A 24400-nucleotide genomic window follows, 5' to 3' on the forward strand; every position below is an offset into this window, starting at 1 on the left:
GAAAGGCTCACCTGGTACCCACTTGTTCTCTTTTTAGTGCCAGATGAGGATCTTTCTCTTTCCCCAAGCTGCTTTTACTTCAGTTGTATTCTGTTTTAAACATCTGAAGGTATTGTATTGTACTCTATTGTATTGCATCATGTTGTATTTTAAGAGCTGAATTTACAGTTTATACACAACAGATATATACATTTCTGAGATATATATTTATATCTAGGGCGGTACTAATGTCATGGCAATGCTGTGTTAGTGAATGCACAAGCATATATGCCTGTCATGCATTTTGCTTGGCAGGCGGCCCACTTGGGGCCTCAGCCTGGCCTGCAGTGGGGAGCAGGTGTTCTCAGAAGGCTCCATGATGCTGTCAGGACAGCTTGCCCAGGGCTGCCCCCAAACCTGGAGCTGAGCCTGGTTATACATTTCCCTCACTCTTTCACTTGGAAAGTGTGCAGTGATGAAATCTGTCTGCAAGTGTTGACTGCATCATTGGTCATAAATGAGTGTATGACATTCTAAGGTATTTTGTAAAGATAAGAAATGAGCCACTCTATGGAGCTAAAAAGATTGGAGAATGGGAAGCTTGAAGCCACTGTTCCTTTACTGCTTGGAATAATTGCCACTGAACCAAACAGTCCTGCTGGAGCTCGTGCAACAGATTTCTGAAAGGAAGATCCTAGCATGCATTTCTACTGAAGAACATAAGCATCAATCCTATTACTTCAGCCAAAATAAATCTTAAGGGAGCTCCTTTTATTCCATCTATACGGAACTGAGTATGAACTGTATGTTATTTTATGGCAATTTTCTTCACTAGACCTGCAGACCAAGTGTAGTTCCATGATGCTTTCTCAAACCTCCAACCATCATACTAAAACTTTCCTAAATCTGAGGATAACTTGCTAAGTATATGGGGGGGGGGGTTGTTTTTGGTAGTTTCTTAGTTGCTTCCAAAAGCACCCGAGGCACTCTTGGATTTTCATGTGAGCAGAGCCTTAATACTCAGCTCACACACACTCCCCTAAGACTTATATCAATAGAATTCAACTGTTTCACAGTCAGTTGCAAGGCATTGAGCAATGCTAACTCCATATGGTTCTCTCCCTTTTCCTTTCAAGAATGAGACCTCCATCCCAACAAACAAATGACGTACTGCATAAATGCAATACAATAACTTTCCTGATCCTGTAGGAAATCAAAGAATCCTTCTTTTGACATATTTTTTTAACAAACACAATTTTGACTCTTCTAAATTCCTGTCTATTCGTCAAAACAGCTGTCCCTAAAAGGATAACATAATTCTTTCAGGTATGCAACACTTGGACTGGGTATATATATATATATATATATGCCTGATGAATGGTCCCAATTCCCACTGCACGGTGCTAATTTTAGTTTGCCTAATCAGATTCTATCCTGTTTAGTTTATATCTAAACAGGCATTTTGTTGTAAACCACCTGGAGGGCTTCAACTATGAGTGATATAGAAATAATAATAATAAAACAGCACCCACAAGGCAATCAAGTGCTGAACCTTCTCCCGCATTTCAGCTGGAGCTGGAAGGCCCCATGCTTGTCCCGCCAGATGAAGCAAGGCAAAAAAAGCCTCTTCAAACAACCTCTCAAACAGTATCAAAGGATACTAGGATGAAATGTCTCCTGAGCTCTTATTCCTAGCAGACTGTGAGCAGCATGTAAGATGGTTATGTACACAGCTGAATGCATAAAGCCAGATTGAGAAGGCTTTGTTCACAGAGGAGATGAGAAACACTTTTGTGTAGTTGTAATACTCCTGCTTACACAACAGGATCACTATCTGAGATCCCATTGCTACACATCACTGTTTATTTCTGAAGGCTTCTTGCTTCTGCTGTTTCATTTACCTGGCAATAGCTAGTCCTGAAATGGCTTCTAAAGCAGGATTGGCAATCTATATAGGCAGTTGGGTGGGGGGGGGGGAATCATAGGAGAAAGAAGTACACCAATTGTGTCCAGGCACAGGTATTCACACTGGTGTGCAGGGAAATCAAGACAAGCAGGACTTGCAACAAAATATTGCAGTACTGCCTGCTCAGGAGTGCAGCTTTTTTCCCTTCTCCTCCCACAAGGGCAGGTCAGCATTCTGTGACCATTGACACCCTTCAGTTCCCTTAAGACTTCTCCTGCTCACTCGCTTGCTCTATCTCCTCCCTGCCCATCCACCCCCGTCACACACACACACACACATCGTTAAAGATTGTTGTGATTCTGCATAATCTGTTGTTTCCTCAAGCCTACCAAGAGCTCTTTCCCATGCGTGGGTGGTGCCATTTTGCTATACAAGCAACAGCACTGCATATTACAAATAGAAGGAAATATATATCCCCCTACACTGGACCAGTCATGGACTTTCAACTCAACATAGCCTGCAAGGTGGTTGTTGTGGGGATAAAATAGAGCTATGCAGGTTACCTGGGGTTTTTTGCAAGAAAAAAAATGGTGAGATATAAATGCAATGTAATAATAATAATAATAATAATAATAATAATAATAATAATACATGCAAGCACACGCCATGGAGATTACATTTAGAAAGGACAGGGTAGAGGTTAAAATCCAAAGAAGTCTTATTCAGAGACTGCACACTAACAATAAAATTAAAATGTATTGCAGCTTTCCAAAAAAAATAAGAAGTATGATTACAGATACCAGAAAATAGGAGTTGTCAGAAGGCATGGCATGGAACAAGTTCTTACTACAGACAGACACTTGTTGCCTCAGTATCTCATCAGTAAGGTGGCTTTTGCTGTGGGCTTTTATTTAAGGTATGGTCCATAACAAACTCAGATGCACAACACACATGCGAAATTACAATAAAATTATCTAGGTGTATGTTCAAACGTGATACTGAAATTAGATTTTGCTTATATCAATTCTGTTGATTTTCATTATTTTTTGCAAGTTGAACACTGTATGTTTTTTACCATATGGGGTCTAACGGTGCAAGCCACCTTCGATGGGCCCTCAGTCTGAAAGGCAGACTAGAAATATTTAAAATAAATGAATTGATCAGAGTTGAGGTGTGCACCCTAAAATCCCCAAAATAATAATAATAATAAAAACAAATAGCTCACTTAAGTCCAAAATAAAGATCGCTTTAAATCTGTGCTAGCAGCCACGCGTTTCCGCTTGTTGGTGTCAGTTTTGCTCTAGAATAGCTGCACGGCCCCTATCCATCTCTTGAACACTGCCCTGTTCGCTAATCTGGATTGGGGCCCTTGCATCTACGCTACAGTCGAAGGGAAGACAAACAAGGACGGACCCGCTAGACATAGATGTCGAGTAATGCCCGCTCTGGACCTCAAAAAGCTCATAATTGCTTTGGCGTCCTGTTATTAAGCGTGCTTCTAAGTGCCACTAAATTCTACAGGAATGGCACTTCGTTGATCCCAAGTCCCTACCTAGTTGTCAGGATACAAGGAGACTTTAAGACCCAGGAGAATAGTTTAGGAGGAGGGAGAGCGGAGAGGCTCCCACCTGCTTTGCCAGTAGAGCAGTCTGCAAAGTTTCTTCCGCCAAACAGTTCGTAGCGGTCGGGGCGCTCTCCCTCGCTCTCCCTCTCTCATTTGCAGATGGCCTGTGATCCGCGGCTCCGATCTTGGAAAACAGTTGGGAAACGGAGATCTTCGGAGGAGGTTAAGATTGCCGGGCACCGACCGTAACGAGGAGTAACCGATTCCCCGGCTTTCCCGAGGAAGCGGCCATTCAGTTTCTCCGCGTCCACTTCTCACCTTTCTTCCTTGTGACTATTGCCTGGAGACGCAATCTGGGCGATCCGCAAGACTTTGCATGAAACCTGATGGATTCTGCAGGCACGGCTTTGTACCCGGGTAATGAAGAGGAAGAGAAGGTGGTGATGGTGACTTCTTCACGAGATGTTCCGCCCCAGAAAGCCGAGCATCCCCACACCTGTCACCAGGAATTTGGAGGATCTCGATTCGGTTCAGAGCATCCTGCTGCACAGGTCAGTGTGAACTTTTGTGGAGCAGGGCCTTCTCCAAGTGTGTGTTCTTCCTAATATGCAAGGGGGTGATTTGCACATCTCTCCTTTTCTCTTCATACTAGCTATATGAAGAACACTTCCTTCACCCAGCCAGCCCACAAACTTGTGGTTAGTATGGTGGCTGTCGAATTTTCACTGCCATTTCTACATGGGATTCCTGCAGTTTAGAGAATCTCTGCACGTTGCAAAGCGTGCTAAGAAGGTCAGACAGAGCTAGTGGCACCTGTGAGGCAGAATGTAGAAAGCAGAAGCAAGTTGATGGAGAACACAGCAATTTAGTCAGCAATACGTTTTGCTGAAGGATCACTCCGAAAAGGGACTGGGCCAAAGTCTACTCTTCAAGTGACCTACCAGCGAGTAATTTTGCCACAGTTCCCATTTCTTTGTTGCCCTCTCTACTACAGCCAGGTGCATGTTCAGAGCAAAGCTTTCTCATCATTGGTTAGTGCCATATTACTAGTGAGAGGTGGGGAGAAAGCTGATACTAAAAGAAGAAAGTATCAGTTAATGTGCAGATTTAATCCAAAAGCCTCTCTTTTTGCTTGCCCTGTTTAGATTAGCAAGAATCAGCTGATCCAGCATTCCCTACAACAGTCACTCCCAGCTTGGTGCTGTGCTACCTGGGGAATCATGGGAGTTTTGCTCCAACATATCTGGAGGGTACTAGGTTGTGTATGCTCCCCCCAAACTTCATCCCCCTTCAGCCCTAGCCAGCATAGTCACTGGTGGGGGATGATGGGAATTATAGGCCAACAACATACTGAGGTTCACAAGTTGTTGATCCCCTGACCTAGGGTAATTCCATATCGGCTTCATGGCAAATTGTCCTGCCTCATTCACAGAATTTTATGGGAAGTCCAGATCACAACAATGTCTTCTTGTAATCCTTCTGGTAATTCCACTCCTTTTTTCCGTACTGCAGAAAATCAATTGCATAGAAAAGACAGTGTGGTTGTTAGCGTTAGGATCTCTCGACTGGAAGTACTCTTAGAAACTTTCTAAGAATAGGGTCAAGCTTTCTGCAGTAACTGTTTGCTGCACCAACAGCAGTGTTACTGTGGTGCTTGCTGCAGAAAACATGCACTTAGATGCACACTGAGGAGTCCTGATTGGCTGGAGCTTCCCTGTACATGGCTGTTTAAGGACAGGCATCCATCCTTCACACTTTACTCTGGAAATGGAAGTCTAATATTGCTATATCCACAATAAAATAACTATCTAAAGGGAATCACTTCCATGGATACTTTCAGAGCATACTCTCCCTTACACACATACATGTATCCATGCACATGTACACAAACACATACACAGTGATCCAGCAACACACAAAGACTCAGATATGCTACTGGAAATCTCCATTGAGCTTTTCTTACCAACTGTGCAATAAGGGAAGTCTTTCTTGTTGTTTTCATATAGTTTAATTTATATACCCTAGTGCTGGTCATACTGTTGAGGAGTAGACTTTATGTAGCAGAAAACATAATATGACTTATACAGGGAGCAATTCTGTATACTACTTCTATGGCTCAACAAATAAAGCAAAAAATACTTCTTAAATGTTTATATCATGTTTCCATTTGCTCAAACAGTAAGTCACAATCAACATTACACTTGACATTTATCAAGGAGCGTGTTGAGTACATACTCTATTTAGCATTTAAAGAAACAAAAATTCGAAAGGAACAAGCAGGGGGGTAGCAAGAAGTGGGGAGAAAGTAAGTTGGAGCAGGGACCAGAGGGAGAGGGGGAGAGGGAGGGAGGAGCTGGAGAGAGAAGAGAGGCATCTGTTGTTAAAGGGACAATGGGGTGTCAGAGGAGGGAGCACAAGGAGTGAGGAGGCATGCATATACACTGACACAAATGTTGGTTTCAGGAAAATAGTTTATCATTATTATTTTTTTCACACATGATCCCCCTGCCCCAGCATTTATCACATGGTCATAAAGATAACAGATTAACTTCTTCTCAGCAGCATCCTGACACAACCAGGATGTAATTTTTACAAAGGATCCTTCCTTCCAAAACTTCCAACAAGCAATAACTCACCTCTTTATGTATGTCTGTTGTGATTTGGTGGTGGTTTGATTGTCACCCTGTTAAACTTTTGAAGATCCAAAAGGATCTGCACCTTTAGTTCCAGTCCTGATAAGCTCATATTGAGATGTTTTACTGAGGATTCGTAGACACCAATATAAATTTCAATTTGAAGTTGCTTTGGGGAAAATCCCATGTCAAAATCATGCAAATACAGGAGGATCCAAAGATCTCCTTAGACTGACCCCACTAGAAGTCCCTATTTAGTGAGGGCAGGAAAGGCTCTTCCTCTACTTTCTGGCTGGACACCTGGGTTCTGGAGAGCTGAGTTGGGGAAGTAGGAATACTTTTCCGAATTGGGCTGTGGAGTACTTGGGATCAGAATTCAAAGGACAAGGCTTTCAATACTTGCAGTTTAACACTGTAGTAAGCACACAAAGCATACTAATTGGGCAGCAAGCCTGTATAAGTGCAACTGTATTTGCATTTAAGTAAATACATGCACACAGTAGCAAAGCTGATCACACTTTAACTAGAAGCCCAGAGAATGCAATGAGGTTTATTTGTTTATACCCCACCTTTCTTCCTCTCCAAGGAACCCAGCATAGTTTACATGATGGCCCTTCTTTCCATTTGATCTTCTCAACATACCTGAGAGGTAGGTTAGCCTGAGAGTCAGTCACAGGGCCAAAGCCACCCAATGAGCTTCATGACAGACCGGAGACTAGAGCCCAGATCTCTGAAGCCTGAGTCCAGCACTCTAACACCTTTTCCCCACTGGGTTGGAGCCAAATTTAGGCATGTTTAGAGTAGAATAAACCAATGGGACAAATTAGCCATGAATGACAGAATTTTGCTGTGCTTGCAGTCAGACTAGTTTGTGCCTGGATACAACCCCAATGCAATTTACATTTGCGTGAACACTTCTGGATTTTGTTTTTAAGACTGCAGTCTTATGCACGCTTTACCTAGGAGTAAGACTCATTAAGCGGCGTGGAGCTTGCTTCTGCTTAAGCATACAAGTAGATGGCAGCGCTAAACGGGACGAGATTATACTGCAGTAAAAGCAATTTCCCCTGTGGGAAGAGTTTCAACTAGGAATAAAGTCTTATACCCGCGCCCAGTATTTCCACCCAGAGCTTCTCCCGTTGCCATGGCTTCCTCAGCCTGTGCCAATGGGAGAGCTATCGGGGGATCACGTGCTGCCCCTCCAGCTTCCGGATTTTGGTGTCATGGCGGCGGTGGAGGCCATGTCTCTCCAAGGAAGCTGAACTTTCCCTGCCATGGAGAAAAGGTCGTTGGCGCTTTCCGAGGTTTCTCAAGAGCCGCCGCCCGAGGAGTGTAACGAATCTGAGGGCGGCACCTCGACGGGGAGCGGCGGCTCGTGCTCTGCCTCTCTGTCGGGCAGCTCCGAGTAAGGAGGTGGCGGCGGTGGCGGCAGCTGGGTTATGTTGGATGAAGAGGGCGAGATGCAAGAGGGACTGGCCTCTTTTCTGGTCGCTTGTGCAATTCGGGGCTCGTGCCTTTTCTGTTTTTTGTTTCTGCATCCTGGGGTTTACTGGATAAGTGATCATTTGGAGTGTTGTAAAAATGTATTATTTTGTGTTACTTTTAAAAGAGAGAACGTCCTGTCTGTGGACCTGCTAACGGCTTCTCCCTCCCCACTGTTACATGAAATTGGATCTTCCCAGACTGAATCGACGTGATTCCTCTAGGCGCTTCTAACATTTTGGGAGTCCCTGAGCATATTTGGATATTTGAGAAAGTGTTGTAGTCTCCGCTATCACAAAATAGCTTGTCTGTGGGGGGGGGGCAGTTTTACAAAATGGGTGTGATAGGATATGGGCAGTCATAAAATTTACTACTGCAAAAAAATACGCATTTCATAGAAAGGGACACTGGTGACTCTAGAAGATAGACACACTCCTTTGAATCTTCAGTTTTCTTCTGTAACAAAATGACTTTTTCACAGAACGGCAAGTCAGTCTCACCAAATCACCTCTCAATAAATTATTCTAAAATGAATTGCCCTCAGATTATTTTTATTAAATAAGAAGATCTATTCTACCCAGACTATTCTTCCCAAATACAAAATACACACCCTATACCGCATCCCCAGTGATCTTCGGGGAGATGCACTCCATTACTTCACCTTATAAGAAACACATGTTCATGTCTACCTCCAGGTAACTCCTTGATGATCCCAGCTTGCTTTTCTAACCCCCTTTCTCCCCCCACTCCCCATTGTTCCAGTGGGTCATATTCTTGCACTTCAGGAAATTTTATGCCAGAATAAATAGAGAAATTTGTAAATTGTGTATGAGAACTCACTGCAGCATGCAGGAGTTCCGTAAAATATTAATAATCCCATAATGGAAGCAATGGGCCTTCTACATGGTGTAAGTCCATAATGTTTTTGTATTTTCCTATAATATTGTAATTTCTCTCTAGTTAGGTTAACTGACAGTTTTAGGTTAAACCAAAGGAAATAGTTTTCATTCACACAGTTGAGCCTGATAATTTACTTTAAGAATAATTTGTTACCGTCAGAGGAGATGTGACTTGTTTAGATTGCCATTAGAAAGAATCAGTGACATTCCTGAAGATGAAGCCTGAGACAATCTATCTTTGAAAATCAGATCTGGTAAACAATTGGAGATGACCATCACCATAATGCATTGTTTGTGAGCATTCGGGGTCATCTTTCAAAAGGAGATATGCTGATCTTATCCCATAAAGCATTTCTTATATCTCATTTAGACATATTAGTAATTCCCACAAGATTAGTAGCTTCTCCTGCGTTAGGACATTGTGGTGCATTTACAACTTCCCTAAAGTTGAACAAAAGGAACAATGGGTCATAGGCATTGCTGGTGTTGTATAAAGAGCCTGAGATGGAGAAAGAATAGGAAAGAGTAAAAGGGCTCCATCTACTTCTTTTTAAATCTGTGGTGCAGCCCTTTCTTCACTATACAACTTTACTGGCCGTTGCAGTTTATTTAATCTTTGTGTCCCCTTTTATCTGCCTTTCCCTTATCAAGTACTAATGCATACCACTCATCCAGAAGTAGTCTTAAATCCTAGCTTTGAGGATGCACAGAGAAGTTCTTTAACATTGGGCTTTCTTATTAACAATGGGTACAGCTTCTACCTTCCAACCAATTCTTCCTTTCATATAAGAAAGTTTTGGGTTTGTCTCACTCACAGCAGGATTTTAATTGCCAGTCATCGCATACTTTTTCCTGATGTTATCTGTCATGTTCTGCTTTTAAAATGATGCAACACTCTAATGCATTTGCAATGTTCTATGGCTTTAGTAACAGAACAAAGATTATATGTTCTTAAATTCCAATATGGCTTTACTGGTAATGTGTTGCCACATAATTTGTTCAGATGTTTTTCTTGCTGACTTTGAATAAAAACACATTAGTGGTAACAGAATGTAATAAGATGTTAGGTTTCAGGCAAACATGGGACTTGATCTTGGATCAATACCATATCCCACTGACTACTTTAGTATTCAAGATGTAAGCTTTTACTGATCACAATGCTATTATTAGATCACAATGCTCTGACAAAAATATATGCCTGTTGTATGGCCTGTTATGTAGCGACCAACAGAACTGTTATGGAAGCCAGCTGGGGTAGATTTTGATTTAATTTCCTAAATATGTATGCAAGTATGCCTTGTAAATTCCCAATTTGCAAGTACACATTAAAAAAAAAGTTTGGCCTGAAGTGAATCAGAAACACTTCTGAGACATTAACTCAAGTTTGATCACAAAGAGACCCTTAAAGACATTAGAAAATGGATAACTTTTGCAATAATATGAAGAGCTAAACTTGATAGAATTCTTGAAACATAGAGTTGGAAGGCATCCTGCACACCACCTAGTATAGCCCCCTGCAGGGTGCAGGCTCTGCTTTTCAGGGTATGGCTACAAGATTCCTGCAGCCTCTGCTTAAATACCTCCAGTGAAGATATGTTTCACACCATGGGGCAGATAGTAGCTTTGGGAATTTTCAATTGAAGAAATGATTATTTTTCTCTCTATGTGTCACAGTCTTGGTTTGAATCTCACCTGCTACACCTCCAACACATGTGCAAGCTTTTAAAAAATAATCATGTGTCCTCTGTTCACAGATCTCTATGCCATCCATGGTTTAGTCCTCCATAATGTTGCATCAAAGTCTAGGGAACCTAAGCAGCAGGAACAATTAGACCATGAAACAAAACTAAGGAATCCATTCTTCTAGACTTCAGAATTTAAACTCTTTCAAGAAAAAAATGATTAGTCTCTTCAGCATTTTAGGCACAAAACCGAAATTGAATATTGAATTCATTGTTCCTCACTTCTAATTCTGTTGCTTCTTGTATTTACCCCTGTTGTTAGTTCATCGTTTGCAGTTCTTGAATTCATGTAACACTGCATAATACAAATTACTAATGAAAAAGTTGAAGATCATTCGAATTCTCACCTTTTGGAACTGATGTATTTATCACTTACACTTTGACATTGATTTGTTTCTGTATTTTCGATATATAGCCTTCTGGTCTAATTGTCTAAGCCATGTCCAGTAGCACTTTCTGACTCTTCTGTTTTCTTCAGAGTTGATTGTTTGGTTTCCCTGGCAGTTCTGCAAGGGAGGCAGTTCTTTATTTCTGTGGCAGTCACAGACTTGGAACAGTTGAGGGTCAGAAGAGTAGCATATACTCTTCCCCCATACACTGTAATTCAAACGATGATGATACTGCACCCTAGGATTGTCTTGCTAGTTCCCTACCTATTTTGCTATGTTACAGAGAAACTGTGTTTTTTCTAATCTGAATTGCTTAATTAATCCAACAAGATTAATTTAAAATAAGACATATTTTCTCATTTGGCGTGTACCTCCTTACAATGTCAAATGAAGAATAGTTTCATATATTGTGCTAATAAATAAAACCCCATATAACCAGCTATATAGATTTTATTTGCATGTTCATAATGCAAATAATTTTCTCCATTTGAAGGACTGAACATCAGGTAAATGAGCTGCCTCTGGTGCATCTCATCAGAAGAAAACCTCTCATCCATATGGATACAATTGCTTCTGAGGCATGGACGTGAAAAGAATACTTCAGATATGTTCACTTCTTTGATGACTTTTCACATACCTAATATTAAGACAGCTATTTTGAGCTTTCCATTCCATGCTCCTCCTCGTACATATTTTCAGATCATTATAAATTGGGTCCAGAGGGCTGCAATCTAAGGGCACTTTCAGCCTTTTCACTCTTCATTATTCTAGAAACATAGAACATAGAGCAGACCAAGTCAGAAGGGGGCTGCAGCCAGCTCTGCTCATGACATGCCTACCATGCCTACCATTCTAATTCTGCCCTTTCTTTCACAGTGACCTTGAACCTGAATGGTTGGATAGTGTACAGAAAAATGGAGAGTTATTCTATCTAGAATTGAGTGAAGATGAAGAAAAAACCATTCTTCAGGACAGATCCTTGAATGTGCCTGTGGTGAACCATGTCAGGTTTTGTGAAAATGAACCTGAGGTTATTCATGAAAGATCTCAAAAAGGTCAAAAAAGTGAGCGCAGACTGGAAAGGTTCACTAAAATATTAAAAAATAAAAGTCTTTTATCAAAGTATCGTGGTAAGAAGAAAGCAAGTAGTAAATGGGATGTCCATGCCTCTGGTCCAGCATCCATACTGAAACAACCTTCAATTCAGAAGATGGAAAATGTAATCCAGCATTGGTACAAAGATGTACGCATTTATGTAAATCCAAAGAAGCTATCAAATGTTGAGACAGGGGAGCAACTTAAGCTTTTAGAGTCATTAATAGGGATTGTTCATCAATCTCCATGGAGAAAAGCCGAAAAACATAGACACAGTATTGAGTCTCTAAGCACTGATGAAGAAAAACTTGTAGTACATGGGTTGATTCCAGGCAGCTCAGCAATAAAATCCGGTCAGATATTGATTGGTAAGTGCTATAATTTATGTAATTCTAGTACTCCAGGTGATGGTTTTCTAGCTGGATGCCATCCATATGGCTCTGCCTTGGATTGTGGAGTCTGAGCCCTATTTAGATAATAGACTTTGCCACAGAAAGTCAATTCAACACTACAAAGTCAATTCAATTATGAATATTTTTTCCTAATTTTAACATGAGATGTTCCCAGTATCTTTCTGGGCTCCTAGTGATTTTCTTCCTGAGTAAATGTTTGGTGGTAGTTCTCCAACCCTAGTAATATGGTTGCTGTACACACCGAATGTTAACTATGATAGTATTACAAAGCATTCAGTCTTGCAATCATGATAATCAAGGAAGATTTTTGGCTATTTTTTGTAGACAAAACTTCTGGAATCTATTGCTGTTCTTATTTTTAGGAATCACATTATGCTTAGTTGATACATTATGCTGTGACTTCATAAAAGATGCTAAAAGGATGGGTAGGATGCACAGAAATGGCTTTTTATTTTTACATAGGCAGTACACCAATATATACATGTTGCATATATTGCAAAACTTAAATGTACTGAAAGAAGCATAGAAGGAAGAAAGTGAATTTCAGTGTACCTGTCCTTTACAGTTAGGGACAAATGGATGAGCAAATGTAATTGAGAAACATCTGAACAGGTTGGGTTAGAGCAGGAGATTACCATAGGAAATCTCTCAACTGCATCCCTAAATAATATTAATGAGTAGTACATTATTGCTCTACATTCTGCTCAGTAAGGATGTCTGTATTTTGGCATGCATATTAATAGAATATTAATATTTTAAAAGGACATTTTAAACTAATCACACAATTCCTTTTATGCACATAATTTCTGTATTCCTTGTGCCATTCTAGAAATGGTACTTTTCCTGCTTGTTATTCTGATACCAAACACTCCTGAATGTTAACAAGAATGAAGTCCATTCCAAAGACCACTGATCCATGAAAGAAACATACTGAATTGACTATAAGTTCTGCTTTTATGGAAAGTTAGTTTAGGCATAAGGTAATCTGGAAAATGGGTGGTTGAGAATTCAAACTAATGTTTGTTCAAAAGCAAATTAGCAGCTTGAAAGATATATCTTCTTCTAAGCCATCAACTACTATTTTATATTTCAGTGTGTTTTTACTTCTATTATAATTTAGTCCTATGACTTTGAACCGGTAAATGAACTACATCTTCTGCCAGCTCATATAATAGTATATAATTTCTTTGTAAAATACTTTTAAAATTATATATGTGTACTGAACACTGGGTACTTTTCTATCTAAATGTGGCATGCAGCAAAATGTATGTGTTATATAAAAGTCATGGTTTCATTGCAGTTGGCAGAAATAACTTATAATTAAGCCCAGATGCATCTCTTTTTGTTTAAATACCTCAAACAGATTTTGCTATTGGGTCAAAAATAAAAGATATCTTAGCGTAGCGTATTGAGAACAGAAAGAGAAGTTTTAGCAAGCTGTTTGTTGTTGTCATCATGTCATCTCTAACTTATGGTGGCCCAATGTATGAAAGCTCTTCAAAATGCCTTCTCCATAAGAGCCTTGTTTAGTTCTTGTAAATTCAAGCCTGTGACTTCCTTTATGGAGTCAATCCATCTCATATTTGGTCTTCCTTTTCTTCTTCTGCCTTCTGCTTTCACTGGCATAATTGTTTTCTCCAGAGAGTTTTGCCTTCTCATAATGTGTCCAAAGTATCACATTCTCTGTTTTGTCATTTTTACTTCTAGGAGAAGGTTTGGTTTGGTTTGATCTAGAACCCCCTCGTTTTTCTTTTGCTGCATATTGCTTTAAAAATAAATACTTGGGTTTAATTTTAAGGGACTAATATAATGATGAGCATTCAAGCTAAATTTTCCAACCATAACTTGCTATTTTAGTGTTCTGGCAACTTATATTGAACATTTGTAAGTTAAATAGCTCTTTGATGCTTCATAATTCTTGTTTATCTGAAGGGTGGATTGTAATTTGTCATCTGGCTTAATTGCAGCTAAAGTTTCTTGGGGCTGTGTATCACAACAAAACTAGATCAGGGCTTTCATCAGCCTTCCCCACATGATGTTCCCCAGCTGTTCTGAACCACATCTCCTAGCATTTCTGGCTATTGATTATGTTGGCAAGGGCTGATTTTAATGGAAAGTCAGCTGGGATTCCCCACTCCCTTGGCCAATTGGGTGAACTCCTGCCCAGAAGTCCTGGTCAGTAACCCTGAGCCAGCCACCAGATTCAGCACACAACAAACCCAAGCTTGAGGAAACAAACAACTTTATTAAAAGGTTAAAAAGAGGGGTGAGGGTGACTAAAACATACAATACTAAAAGAATAAATCAGGGAAGAGTGAGAGAGGAGGAGGAAAGGGGAATTGGACAGCAGCAACAAAGGACTTACAGCCAACCAGTTACCCAACTCCAGAGCCTTGTTGACACACTTGGACATTGAGTAAACAAGCAACATCTATCTTAGCCTAGATACAGTAACTCTACCTTCTAACAGCACAGCAAACACAGGATGCCTGAGCAGTCAGTACAGAGAATCAACAAAAGAACAGACCTTGCCAAAGAGAAGAACAAAATGCTGCTCAATCCTTAGGCTTTATTCCACCCCCACAGCCTAGGTCAGTTGACTGCGGGGTGATAGCCCTAACTTCCAGTCTCCAAGGGCCACTCATTAACTCCAGGTGCCTGCCATTAACCAGTCATGGCTGGTTATCTCCTGCATCCTTGAGGCCAATTGAGAATCCTCACCTCCCTCCTCCCAAAGGCCTTGGATGCCTCAAGGCTGGCACCTGGTATTTCCAGCATTTTGTCTGTTCCTGAGTTAACAATTTGCCAGCCTTCTCAAGCCTGGAAATCAAATTCACCTTACACTGATGGGAATTGAAATCCAAAACAATGTGGAGAACACCAGTTTCAGGAAGGCTGGCTTGCATTCTTCTCATTTGCTGTCTCCACATACCTTCTGAAAGTGGATTTAGGGCAGAGACTTTCCAAAGACTACCTAGTGAACTTCATGACATTTCCATCCAAACTGTGTCCTATGCACTGTGCCATACTAGTGCATTTACAGCAATCAAATGGAGTCTTGCATTTTTGCTAGAGTGAAGTTTAGTGAGATAAATTGGTAACTACTTTATATTTTTAAATATCAACATTAATAAACTTTTGTTAAAAATGAAATAATAGAATTCACAGATCAACCAGTATTTAACTGTTCTTTTCTAATGGAAATAATATTTGAATAACCAAGTCCTTAAGATTGTGAAGTCTGAAATTTCCATGGCATATTTATTTTGTATACTATATTTTGAAGCATATTCCTGTGCCTTATGTGATTATTAAAGTATATGGTGGGTGACCATTTTTACTTGCCCAGCTATGTTTATAAAAACTGTATCTTAGTGCAATCTTATTTTCTGGCTTTTTCTTTAAAACATGTCAGGGAAATGTAATCATTTCTTCACTTCTCATTTACTACTTGCTGTCCAGTATAGATTTCCACCATTCCATGTATGAAATGTGGCCAATGAACAGAGATGGCAAAGTAGTAACTGTGATAACTGAGTGGTTAGATTTTAAGTAGTCCCTTTCTGGCCAACCATAATGAAAAAAAGCAGTATGCACAAAATTAAGAACGGATTCTCAAACATTATTATTTGTGAGCATTTAGAAATTGTATTTCTATATTTTATCTCTAGTTGTTAAGAGATTCCCTTCCTATTTGAGTAGTGGTTGCCTTGTGTTTTTTGTCCAGTTTGGAGGTAGCCAAAGAAAGAAAGTCCACTTTGTGGATTTTTTTTACTTTATTGACCTGCTTGAGTATCCACTGCTTAACCATCATATGATGAGGGTGAAATATCAAGACATCAGTTAACCTGTGTTTAGCAACAGCTTAATCATTTTTTGAGCAGGGGTCGTTGTCATCCCATGTATTATACCTACGTTCTTTAATATCTTTTTTGCTTCTGCTTTCAGGAGATGTCCTGGTTGCAGTAAATGATGTTGATGTGAGTTCTGAAAATATAGAAAGGGTTTTATCTTGCATTCCAGGTCCAATGCAGGTATAGTACTTTCTTGTTTAAAGTTTGAAGGCCAGCATTCAAACATATGTATGAGCTTTACAATGAGTTTTATACAAGAACTTTGAAATCCATCCCTCCTTTGGGCAGGTTTCTTTGTACCCCTTTGCAAAAAGGGGCAAGGTTGTTTGCATCAGGGCAGGTGCTAGGAAGAATAAGAACATGCTTCCTTTGCTGAGACAATGAGGTTGATATTTTCTGACCTCAGTGCAGACATCCTCTTAGTTAGGGTGGCATGTGGAGAGGTTTGTGCATCTGAATGCAGATGCCACCTATTTATGTGGTAATTCAAGAGATGTTCAAATGGATCCATGTGTACAGTTTGCCCTAACTATAGGTGGATTGAAATAAAACAGCAACAACATTTAATACTGGAGGTAATGAAAATACCAGCACCATACAGCAAGATTTGAAGCAGGGGACTGAAAAAGTGTTAGCAGTTTGGGGAAATAGGCAATAAAAATGCACAGGGATTAGTCATGCAATCGTGGATTGCTTCCTGCAGCATGGCTTCCTTTTTCCCAAAAGCATCGTGATGACTTATGGCTTGTTTCAGGGATTGTTGAACCCAGAATAAGTTGTCACAACTTGGGCCATTGACTCTGTTATGGGTTGTAGGAGTGAACTGGTTGGCTACCATCAATGACCACCACTCCAGCATGTGTCCAAGTGGCACAACTCTAAGTTACTTATCAAAGGGAAAAATAATGCAAACATTTGCATGCAGTTTGAAATAGGAAAGGAAAGGGAAAAAAGGTGGCAAACCAGTGGTTACTGCTCCAGTGTTCCAGGTAGGTACTTTGGAGGACTGTCACTGCCTATCACTAATGTGATAACACGATCTCTGGAAAAAAAGTTGCAGAAACTACAAAAGTGGTCACTATTGAAGTGGAGAAAGGAGATAAGATGGATTCTGCAATGTGGGAGTACTGAGGGGAAAGAAGTGGTGGACAACCCACAGTCTTTTGGGTACACCATGGGTTATTCAGGAAACAACTCTCGGTTTATTGCTGTGACATAAAAAAACTGCCCCATATTAATTTCTTCATGTGCCTGCCTGCCTTCCTGAACTGTGGATCTGTGTTTAACCATAATAATTGCTGACCAGATTTTCTCTTAACCAGTCAGTTTATTATATTGCTGTGAACTGGTTTGAGCAGCATGCGGCACATCTTACTAAATCTGAAATAGCTTCACTGACTGACAGTATTTGAACCACAAATCAAAGCTATCGAACTTTTAAAACCCTACATCATTTGTGACCTGAATACATGAAATACCATTTTTTACAAATGTGTCTCCCCATTTATATAGGATCTTGTCAGAGGTCTTTCTCCAGGTGCTTCCACCTTCTGAATTGAGGTGGGTGATTACTAGTGAGATGGATATTTTTATTGTGGAGTGATGCTTTTTTAATGTTCTCTGTAGCACATCTCACTTGGCACCACTCCACTTTTTTGCACTAGACAAGGCTTTTACATTTTCCCAGACCTTTTAAAATATAATTTGATTTTTATTTTTATTTTGCAGTTAATTCTGTTTCTTCTGCTTTTTAATTTGGTAATTGTTGTTGCTTTATGACATGGTTTGGACATCCTTGTTTGATTTTATGCTGTTGTCTTAAGTGTTATTTTTAACCGAAGAGGAGGAGAAAAATTGTTAAGTAAGTAGATTTTATCAAGTAGCCACAAACTGTAGTTCAATTTAGATCTGGTTAGAACCCTTGTGAAGAACAGTCAGTGCTTAAATAGCAACCTCATGGGCTATGGAGCAGTATATAAATGTAATAAATAAAATAAAAAATACAGTAAAGGATTTGAGGAACGGGAGAGAGAAGGAGCTGCAGGAAAGGAAGCATCTGATTCTACTTACAGTGTTTTAACCATGGATAACAGAACTAGCATTGGCCCTATGAGCTTGTTTGTAAAACTGTGCATACATATTGGAAGATATCCAGTGAGAACCTTGTTCACAGCCTGCTTTTAGCCACACACAGAGTTGCTGTAGTTACTGTCGTTTCTGTACTATGCTGGCACATAAAGAGGAATAGGCAGTGTTGCTTAGCTAATTCCCAGTCAATTTATAATTAAAAACTTTACTTGTGTTGCTCAAACATTCCAAATAAAAATATTTCATAGCAGCTGCTATTAATGTGAATTAAACACTTCCATCTTTACTAACTTCATCAGATAGTAATCAATCAATATAACCTGCAATGTTTTATTAAGTTTCACATATTTCTCTTGTGGCAAACAAGCAGAGCTAGAGTGGAAACTATATCACTGAAAGTAAATCTCTAGACAATTTTAACTTGAATAGTGTCAACTGAAAATGTTATGCTGTTGCTGAAGTGCATTAGAAAATTCTTCAGTAATAAAATGCATATTGTTCTGAAATTGCCTGTTTGAACCAGGATTCATGGAAACAAGTGCAGCTCCATTCCTTTCCATGTCAAGATATGTTCTAACACTTTGGAATTAATTTAAGAGCAGTTTAAAGTATTGCTCTTGGCCTAATTATTACATTTAACAAATTGTAAATTTGTGTGTGTGTGTGTGTGTCTGTGTGTGGAACAAAAGAAGCTGCTTGGTCCATGTAGCCTGGCATTGTCTAGATTGAGCAGCAGTTTGGGAAAACAGAGTGGGAAAAGAGTGAGAAACTATGGTTCTGGATGGAAGAAGTCTGTGGTGGATCCTGAGTCTGCAAAGACTGAAGATCATCCATTTAAACATTTAAGAGATGGCTTTGAACATACAGGACATGCTCGGAAGTTACAATAAGTGATTGCTTATCATGACAGAAGAAAGCAGGTGTGGATCTTGGGATTGTGCACTCTGCGGTCTTCCTAATTTAGTTACAGGAAAATCAAAAACTCTGCTTCTGTTGTTGATCAATCACAGCTTGTCACTTATTCCAAACTGGACAAACTGTGGTTAATCTTGACTGTTATCTGTTGAAGTTTTGAAGTTGGCCTGCTGCTCACATGATAGGGTTAAGATTAATTACGGTTTAGGGGGCAGGCATAATAATAAATTGTGATTAATCCAAAGTAAGCAAAAGCTCCTAATTTCATCACAATTAATCTCAGGAGTATGAAGGAGTATTCAAGTACCATGCTGCAACTTATTCCTGTAATGATAATTCATAGCTTGCTGTAATCTCCAAACCAGCTCATTGCATAATAACTTACTTCACACTGATGGATTTTTGTTGATTTGCATATATTGTGCACATTGAGTTCTTTCTCTTCCAATAGGTGAAGCTCACGTTTGAAACAACAGTGTTTGAACAAACAGAAACATCACAACCAAGGTGTAAGCAGACAGAATCTTCTATGAATAACCTGCTAAAACTGCTATGGAAAGACTATGACAATGATCCACAATTCTCTCTCCAGAGTATACCACATATTGTTATGTACCTGTCACTCAAATTGGATTCTGATAGTTCTAAGGATGAGGTAGGTATGCACTCCTAAAATAAGGTGAAAGATGCACATCCTAATCCCCAAACAGCTATTGATCACTAACAGGAGCTAGTAGAAAAAGACTGTGATTTAGAACATTCCAGACTGTGAGTGCACTGCAGTATCTGTTTCATTATTGTTAAAGCAACTTTCGAGTCCTTACTGTTGCAAAAATATGTTGAAAATGTGTTGGTATCCCAGAAGTCAGAGGAGCTGCTGAAGGAAATTAATCTAATATAAAGTCATTTATGCAACTGGTTTAATTACTGCAGGAATGTCTTGCATTTTTAATAACAATGTTTCAAGGCATTCATACAACTTAATGTACTTGAGATTTTCTCATCTTTTAATGTGTGCTTTAACACAGCAAGTGCTGTCAATAACAGTAGAATTACAATTCTTATTTAAAGCAAGATTTGGGAGACCTTGTTATTTTCAGAGGCACTTTCCAGTACATAAATTCTGAAGTTTTAATAATATAGCCCCAGTTGAATGCCATTAATTAGCATAGAGGTAATTGTTTCTTGTTTACTGCAGAGCAGGAAACTATTATCTCCTTTCACTGTGAAAATTCACTCTTCAAGAAAGCATCCTTTGTTAGAGTCCAGTTCTTAGACTCTTTCAGTTGCTCATGTTAAGAATTCTGTTCAGTGTGCTCTCAGTGCCAAGGCTTTGCTGATTGGCGGAAACATCTTTTGCAAAGTTTATTACATTAGAAATGAAGATAATCAAAATGAAAATATAATTTATTCACTGTGAAACCAGCTAATAGAGCCATATACTCTTCCAGAAAACACTGTTTTTACAACTACCATTTCTTTTCACTCATTAAATTCATTATCCCTGGCCCTTGTTCCCATTCGACCCCATGACATCTTTCAGTTTGCTTTGAAGACAGCTAATCTCGCACATTGATAAACATTCGACCTTACCAACACATTACTGTTCAGGGGTCGCTGCTAAGCTATTTGTTGTGTTTTTCTTTTCTTTCCCTGGGAAAGAGTGTGTGTGTATATTTCACAAATTAGCATTGTAAATGTTCTTTTGTTCATAAAATGGAATAAGATCTCTTTTCCCCCATTGTAAATAGTGTTGTAATTAGAAAAGACCTATTTTTTTCATCTTGATGTGACAGATTGATGCATAGAATCCTTGTTAGTGGGACATTTTAAAAATAGATAATTAAACTGGATAAAGGTGGCACAGTCTTGCCAGTTCTCAACAGTGAGATTCACAGTTCTATTTGAAAAGAGAATTTCCTTGGCAGGGTCTTGGCATTGCCTGGAATTAAAATGAGTGGCAAGATTCAGGAATTAAAACTGTAATCCTAAAGACATTTACTGAGTGTAAGCCCCATTGGACACAATGGGATTTGCTTCCACTTAAACAGGCATAGCATTGAGCTGCATGTCTGGCATGTCCTAGTTTTGAATTTTGTGAATTAAATATTTAGATAGTGATGCAATTTCATATAGATTATCTTGTTTTTTCAGGAAGCTAAAACATAAAGTTCTGAGTATGGAACTTTTTCAAAGATGGGACATCATGTTCCATAAATAAATACTAAGGTAGCAAAATATTCCCTTCCCAAAGTGTAAGACTGTTTCATTTATAACAAATAGCAAATATCTTATAATATTGAGGTAACAAATGTGTGAATGATTTTGTCAAGTACCCTAGGACATTTATTTATTATACTTCTACCCCTCCTCTGTGTATTTCTAGCAATAGTAATAAAAATATTCTTTGCAATTTCTCAAGTATGTGATTTACCATTTTGGGAGAAACTGTTGAATGCTATTTAAAATCAAGCATTTATCATTTCAAGGAAAATAATTATTCAGTAATTTTCTTAACTCATGAACAAATGGGCATTTTTGACAGCAAGAAATTCTTTACCAATACCCCATATCAGAAGCTTCCCAAAAAATGAAGAGTGTAAGAGGAATATTTCTTACACTGTGTGACATACTGGAAAACATGACAGGAGCACATATCATCAGGTAAGAGAATACTTCTGTTTTTATTTCTGGTCATTTTGCTTTCTATTCTGACATCATAACTTTACATACCCAGTTTAAACATGAAGTAAATTACATGCTTGTTAGGTACACATTCTACAGATACACTAATTGGACATCAGTAATGTTTTCCTGCCTCACATAAGTGCGGCTGGTCGCTTCTGAAATTTGCCTGTAAGAGATTAATAAAAAGCTAATTCAAACATTATAACAGATAACTTTATAGCCAAAAAGGCAGAACTGCAAATAAGAAAAAAGGAGACTTTATCAGTGCTGATAGGATTTTTCCCTCTAGCTCAAAATTACAGAATTAACAATTGAGTATGCAACCACTACTGGGAAAGCTACTAGATCATATGTATGATCACATGTATGAGATGCTATCATAATATTCCCTTGTGTTTGTTGACTTTTTATAGTTCATCAATGTTTTCATGTGGAAAACTGATCCATGTGGCTTACCGGAAGGAATCTGACAAACTCCTTGTAATTGGCCTCCCAGCTGAAAGGTAGACTTGCAAGGCTTATCTTATCAAACTTGTTTACTGGATAAATATTTTCAAAATGACTGTGTCAAGCTTTATTAATAACTAGAGCCTAAAATTAAATTTTGTTGGCTGGAAATCCTAAATACATATCAACAAATCTATTTCAAGTGCCATTTTGGTGACATTTGCAGAATAGTCCTATGGCTGCTAGACCGCATCATAGGATTGTTTAGGTCCAAGTTTGGAAAATTGCTTTGACCTCAGAGCTGGGGATTTGTGCATGGAGCAACTGTCAAGATACCTTCACCTCAGTGTTCCTTCCCCTTTGCATAGGATGCCCATAATCCTCTAAGTTCAGAGGGTTGCTAGCACCCCCCTAGGATTCCACCCTTAATGGCTACTAATTTTTCTTAGATTGTGCATATTAATATGGACAGATTTTTTAATCTCCATCATTGTGGTGCAATTCTCAGGGGATATTTTGCTTTTCTAGTGTACCTCTCTCTCAGCTAAGAAACATGATTGCAGATGTTGTTCAGACCTTGACATTCATGTTTGGCTCTCTGGACAGGTAAGCTTTCCCAAAGATACTGTGTCTTCCTACTACAAATTTGGGGTTTCACTACAGTATGCTATTGCTTGAAGTCTGGATTCAGAAAGACTTTCCTTTGGAAAGGAGAACATACTGCTACTGAAAGTTCCTTCATTTTCAAAACTGGTTTGCCAAGCAGGTGCTTGTTTGAGAAAATCCACTGCAAATTTATTTTCAGTGTACAGATTGGCTGGATAGCTCCAGTCAGTAATGTGCAGCTGATTTGTTTCTTTGCTATAATTTACTAAAGATTAACCTACCTCTCTTCCAAACAGCAAAATGGATTTTGTGCTCTGACCATCATAATGAACATATTCCTGTTATACTTCTAAAGCTGCATAATACTAACATGAGACTTAGAAAGATAATTTAAGCTTATTCAAGGGCTTGCATGTACAAAATCACATTTGTAACTTTCTTTGAACAGCAGCTTCCCAGACCATATTTCAAACTGGTTTTGAAAGTCCTCTCAGTTTCAGAAATGTTTTAACAGATAGCCTAGGGAGCTACTCTTAACAATCCCAGTGTGTGCTGGTGCAACATGTGGTAGACAAAGGGTTTAGCCCATGAACACCTTAAACTTGTCTTTGGATCACGGGCCGACACTCTCCAGACCTAAACAGATGTCACTGCTGTCCAGGACTGATTGTATGATTCTTTGGATTCTGGCTAAAATTTAAATATAAAATGTGTTTTGCAATGAGATTGAAAGAAATTTTTTGAGAACAATGCATTTCTCTTATGCTAAGAACAATTATAATAGACAGAGAGATACGTAGATTGTGCTTATGCCAAGTTAATGGTAATTTAAGAATAGCTAAAAGGAATCTACATTAAAAAATAGCTTGCAAGAAATGCTGAATAATACTGATATAATTGAAATGTTATTTTATTCCTTTCCATCTCAAACTGTTTGAACATCATGTTCCAATTCCCACCATCCCCTTTTTTTCTTCTTCCTTCTGGAAGCTTAGGCCTGATAATACTATTATGCTGTAAAGTTATCTTGTGCTATGTACACAAGTACATTTCTTTCTTTAACTTCTGGCTTATGTTTGTTTAGTGCTTTTTGTCAGACTGGAAACATTTCTCGGTTGGATCACTTTTTCAGCCTGTTCTTCCAGCAAGCCCTTCAGCTACCCAGGTTCAACTCAAGTGCCTGCCCTAGTTCTCACCACTATGATAACTGCTGTGCATTGTTTTTATACAACTTTCCAGGGGTTCGGTGGTTGTCACTGCCACGAGAAATTAAGGTAATTGTGCCTAAGGCTGTCTAGAGAAATATTAGCACAAGTGAGGAAACTTGAGTGGTTTACATTTCCAAGGTACATTTCAGAAATATTTATATGATTGTGGCTCAACTCTTACTCATACTGCCCTCACTTTGCCAGTTTAGGGTATGTATGGATTACAGCAGTAAATTCTAGCTGCAAAACGTAATGGGTCAGAGGGATTTTAAGGGCAACGCTAAAGAATTCATAATTCAGATAGCATTTATCCTTAGCTAGCCAGCAGTGAATGTCCTAACTTTTTCCAAATAAAAGTAGCAGTAAGAAACACTCTTTTTCAAATATAGATTTAAAATGACCTGGTTGTCATGATCAAACAGTGCAGTAATAACCCACAGTGACAGGTTCAGACAGTACAACAGTTGCAAGTTTAATATTTAACAGTTGAAT

The 24400-nt window shown here is 39.0% G+C and overlaps 1 protein-coding gene across 2 annotated transcripts in view; it reads left to right on the forward strand.

The window, feature by feature from the left end:
* Positions 1–7338: 7338 nt before the first annotated feature.
* The window catches only part of INTU (inturned planar cell polarity protein), a 33853-nt gene continuing 16791 nt past the window's right edge, over positions 7339–24400 (forward strand). For both annotated transcript variants that reach the window (XM_044429350.1, XM_044429351.1), the window contains exons 1-8: positions 7339–7487; positions 11471–12057; positions 16051–16136; positions 19411–19614; positions 21505–21623; positions 22061–22150; positions 22623–22700; positions 23785–23974. In XM_044429350.1, coding sequence (XP_044285285.1) covers positions 7357–7487; positions 11471–12057; positions 16051–16136; positions 19411–19614; positions 21505–21623; positions 22061–22150; positions 22623–22700; positions 23785–23974 — 1485 coding nt within the window. In that variant the 5' untranslated portion in view covers positions 7339–7356. The remainder of the gene's footprint in view (positions 7488–11470; positions 12058–16050; positions 16137–19410; positions 19615–21504; positions 21624–22060; positions 22151–22622; positions 22701–23784; positions 23975–24400) is intronic.

The sequence above is a fragment of the Varanus komodoensis genome, unplaced genomic scaffold, assembly GCF_004798865.1.
Source record: "Varanus komodoensis strain SLA01 unplaced genomic scaffold, ASM479886v1 scaffold2, whole genome shotgun sequence".
In the NCBI taxonomy this organism is placed as follows: domain Eukaryota; kingdom Metazoa; phylum Chordata; class Lepidosauria; order Squamata; family Varanidae; genus Varanus; species Varanus komodoensis.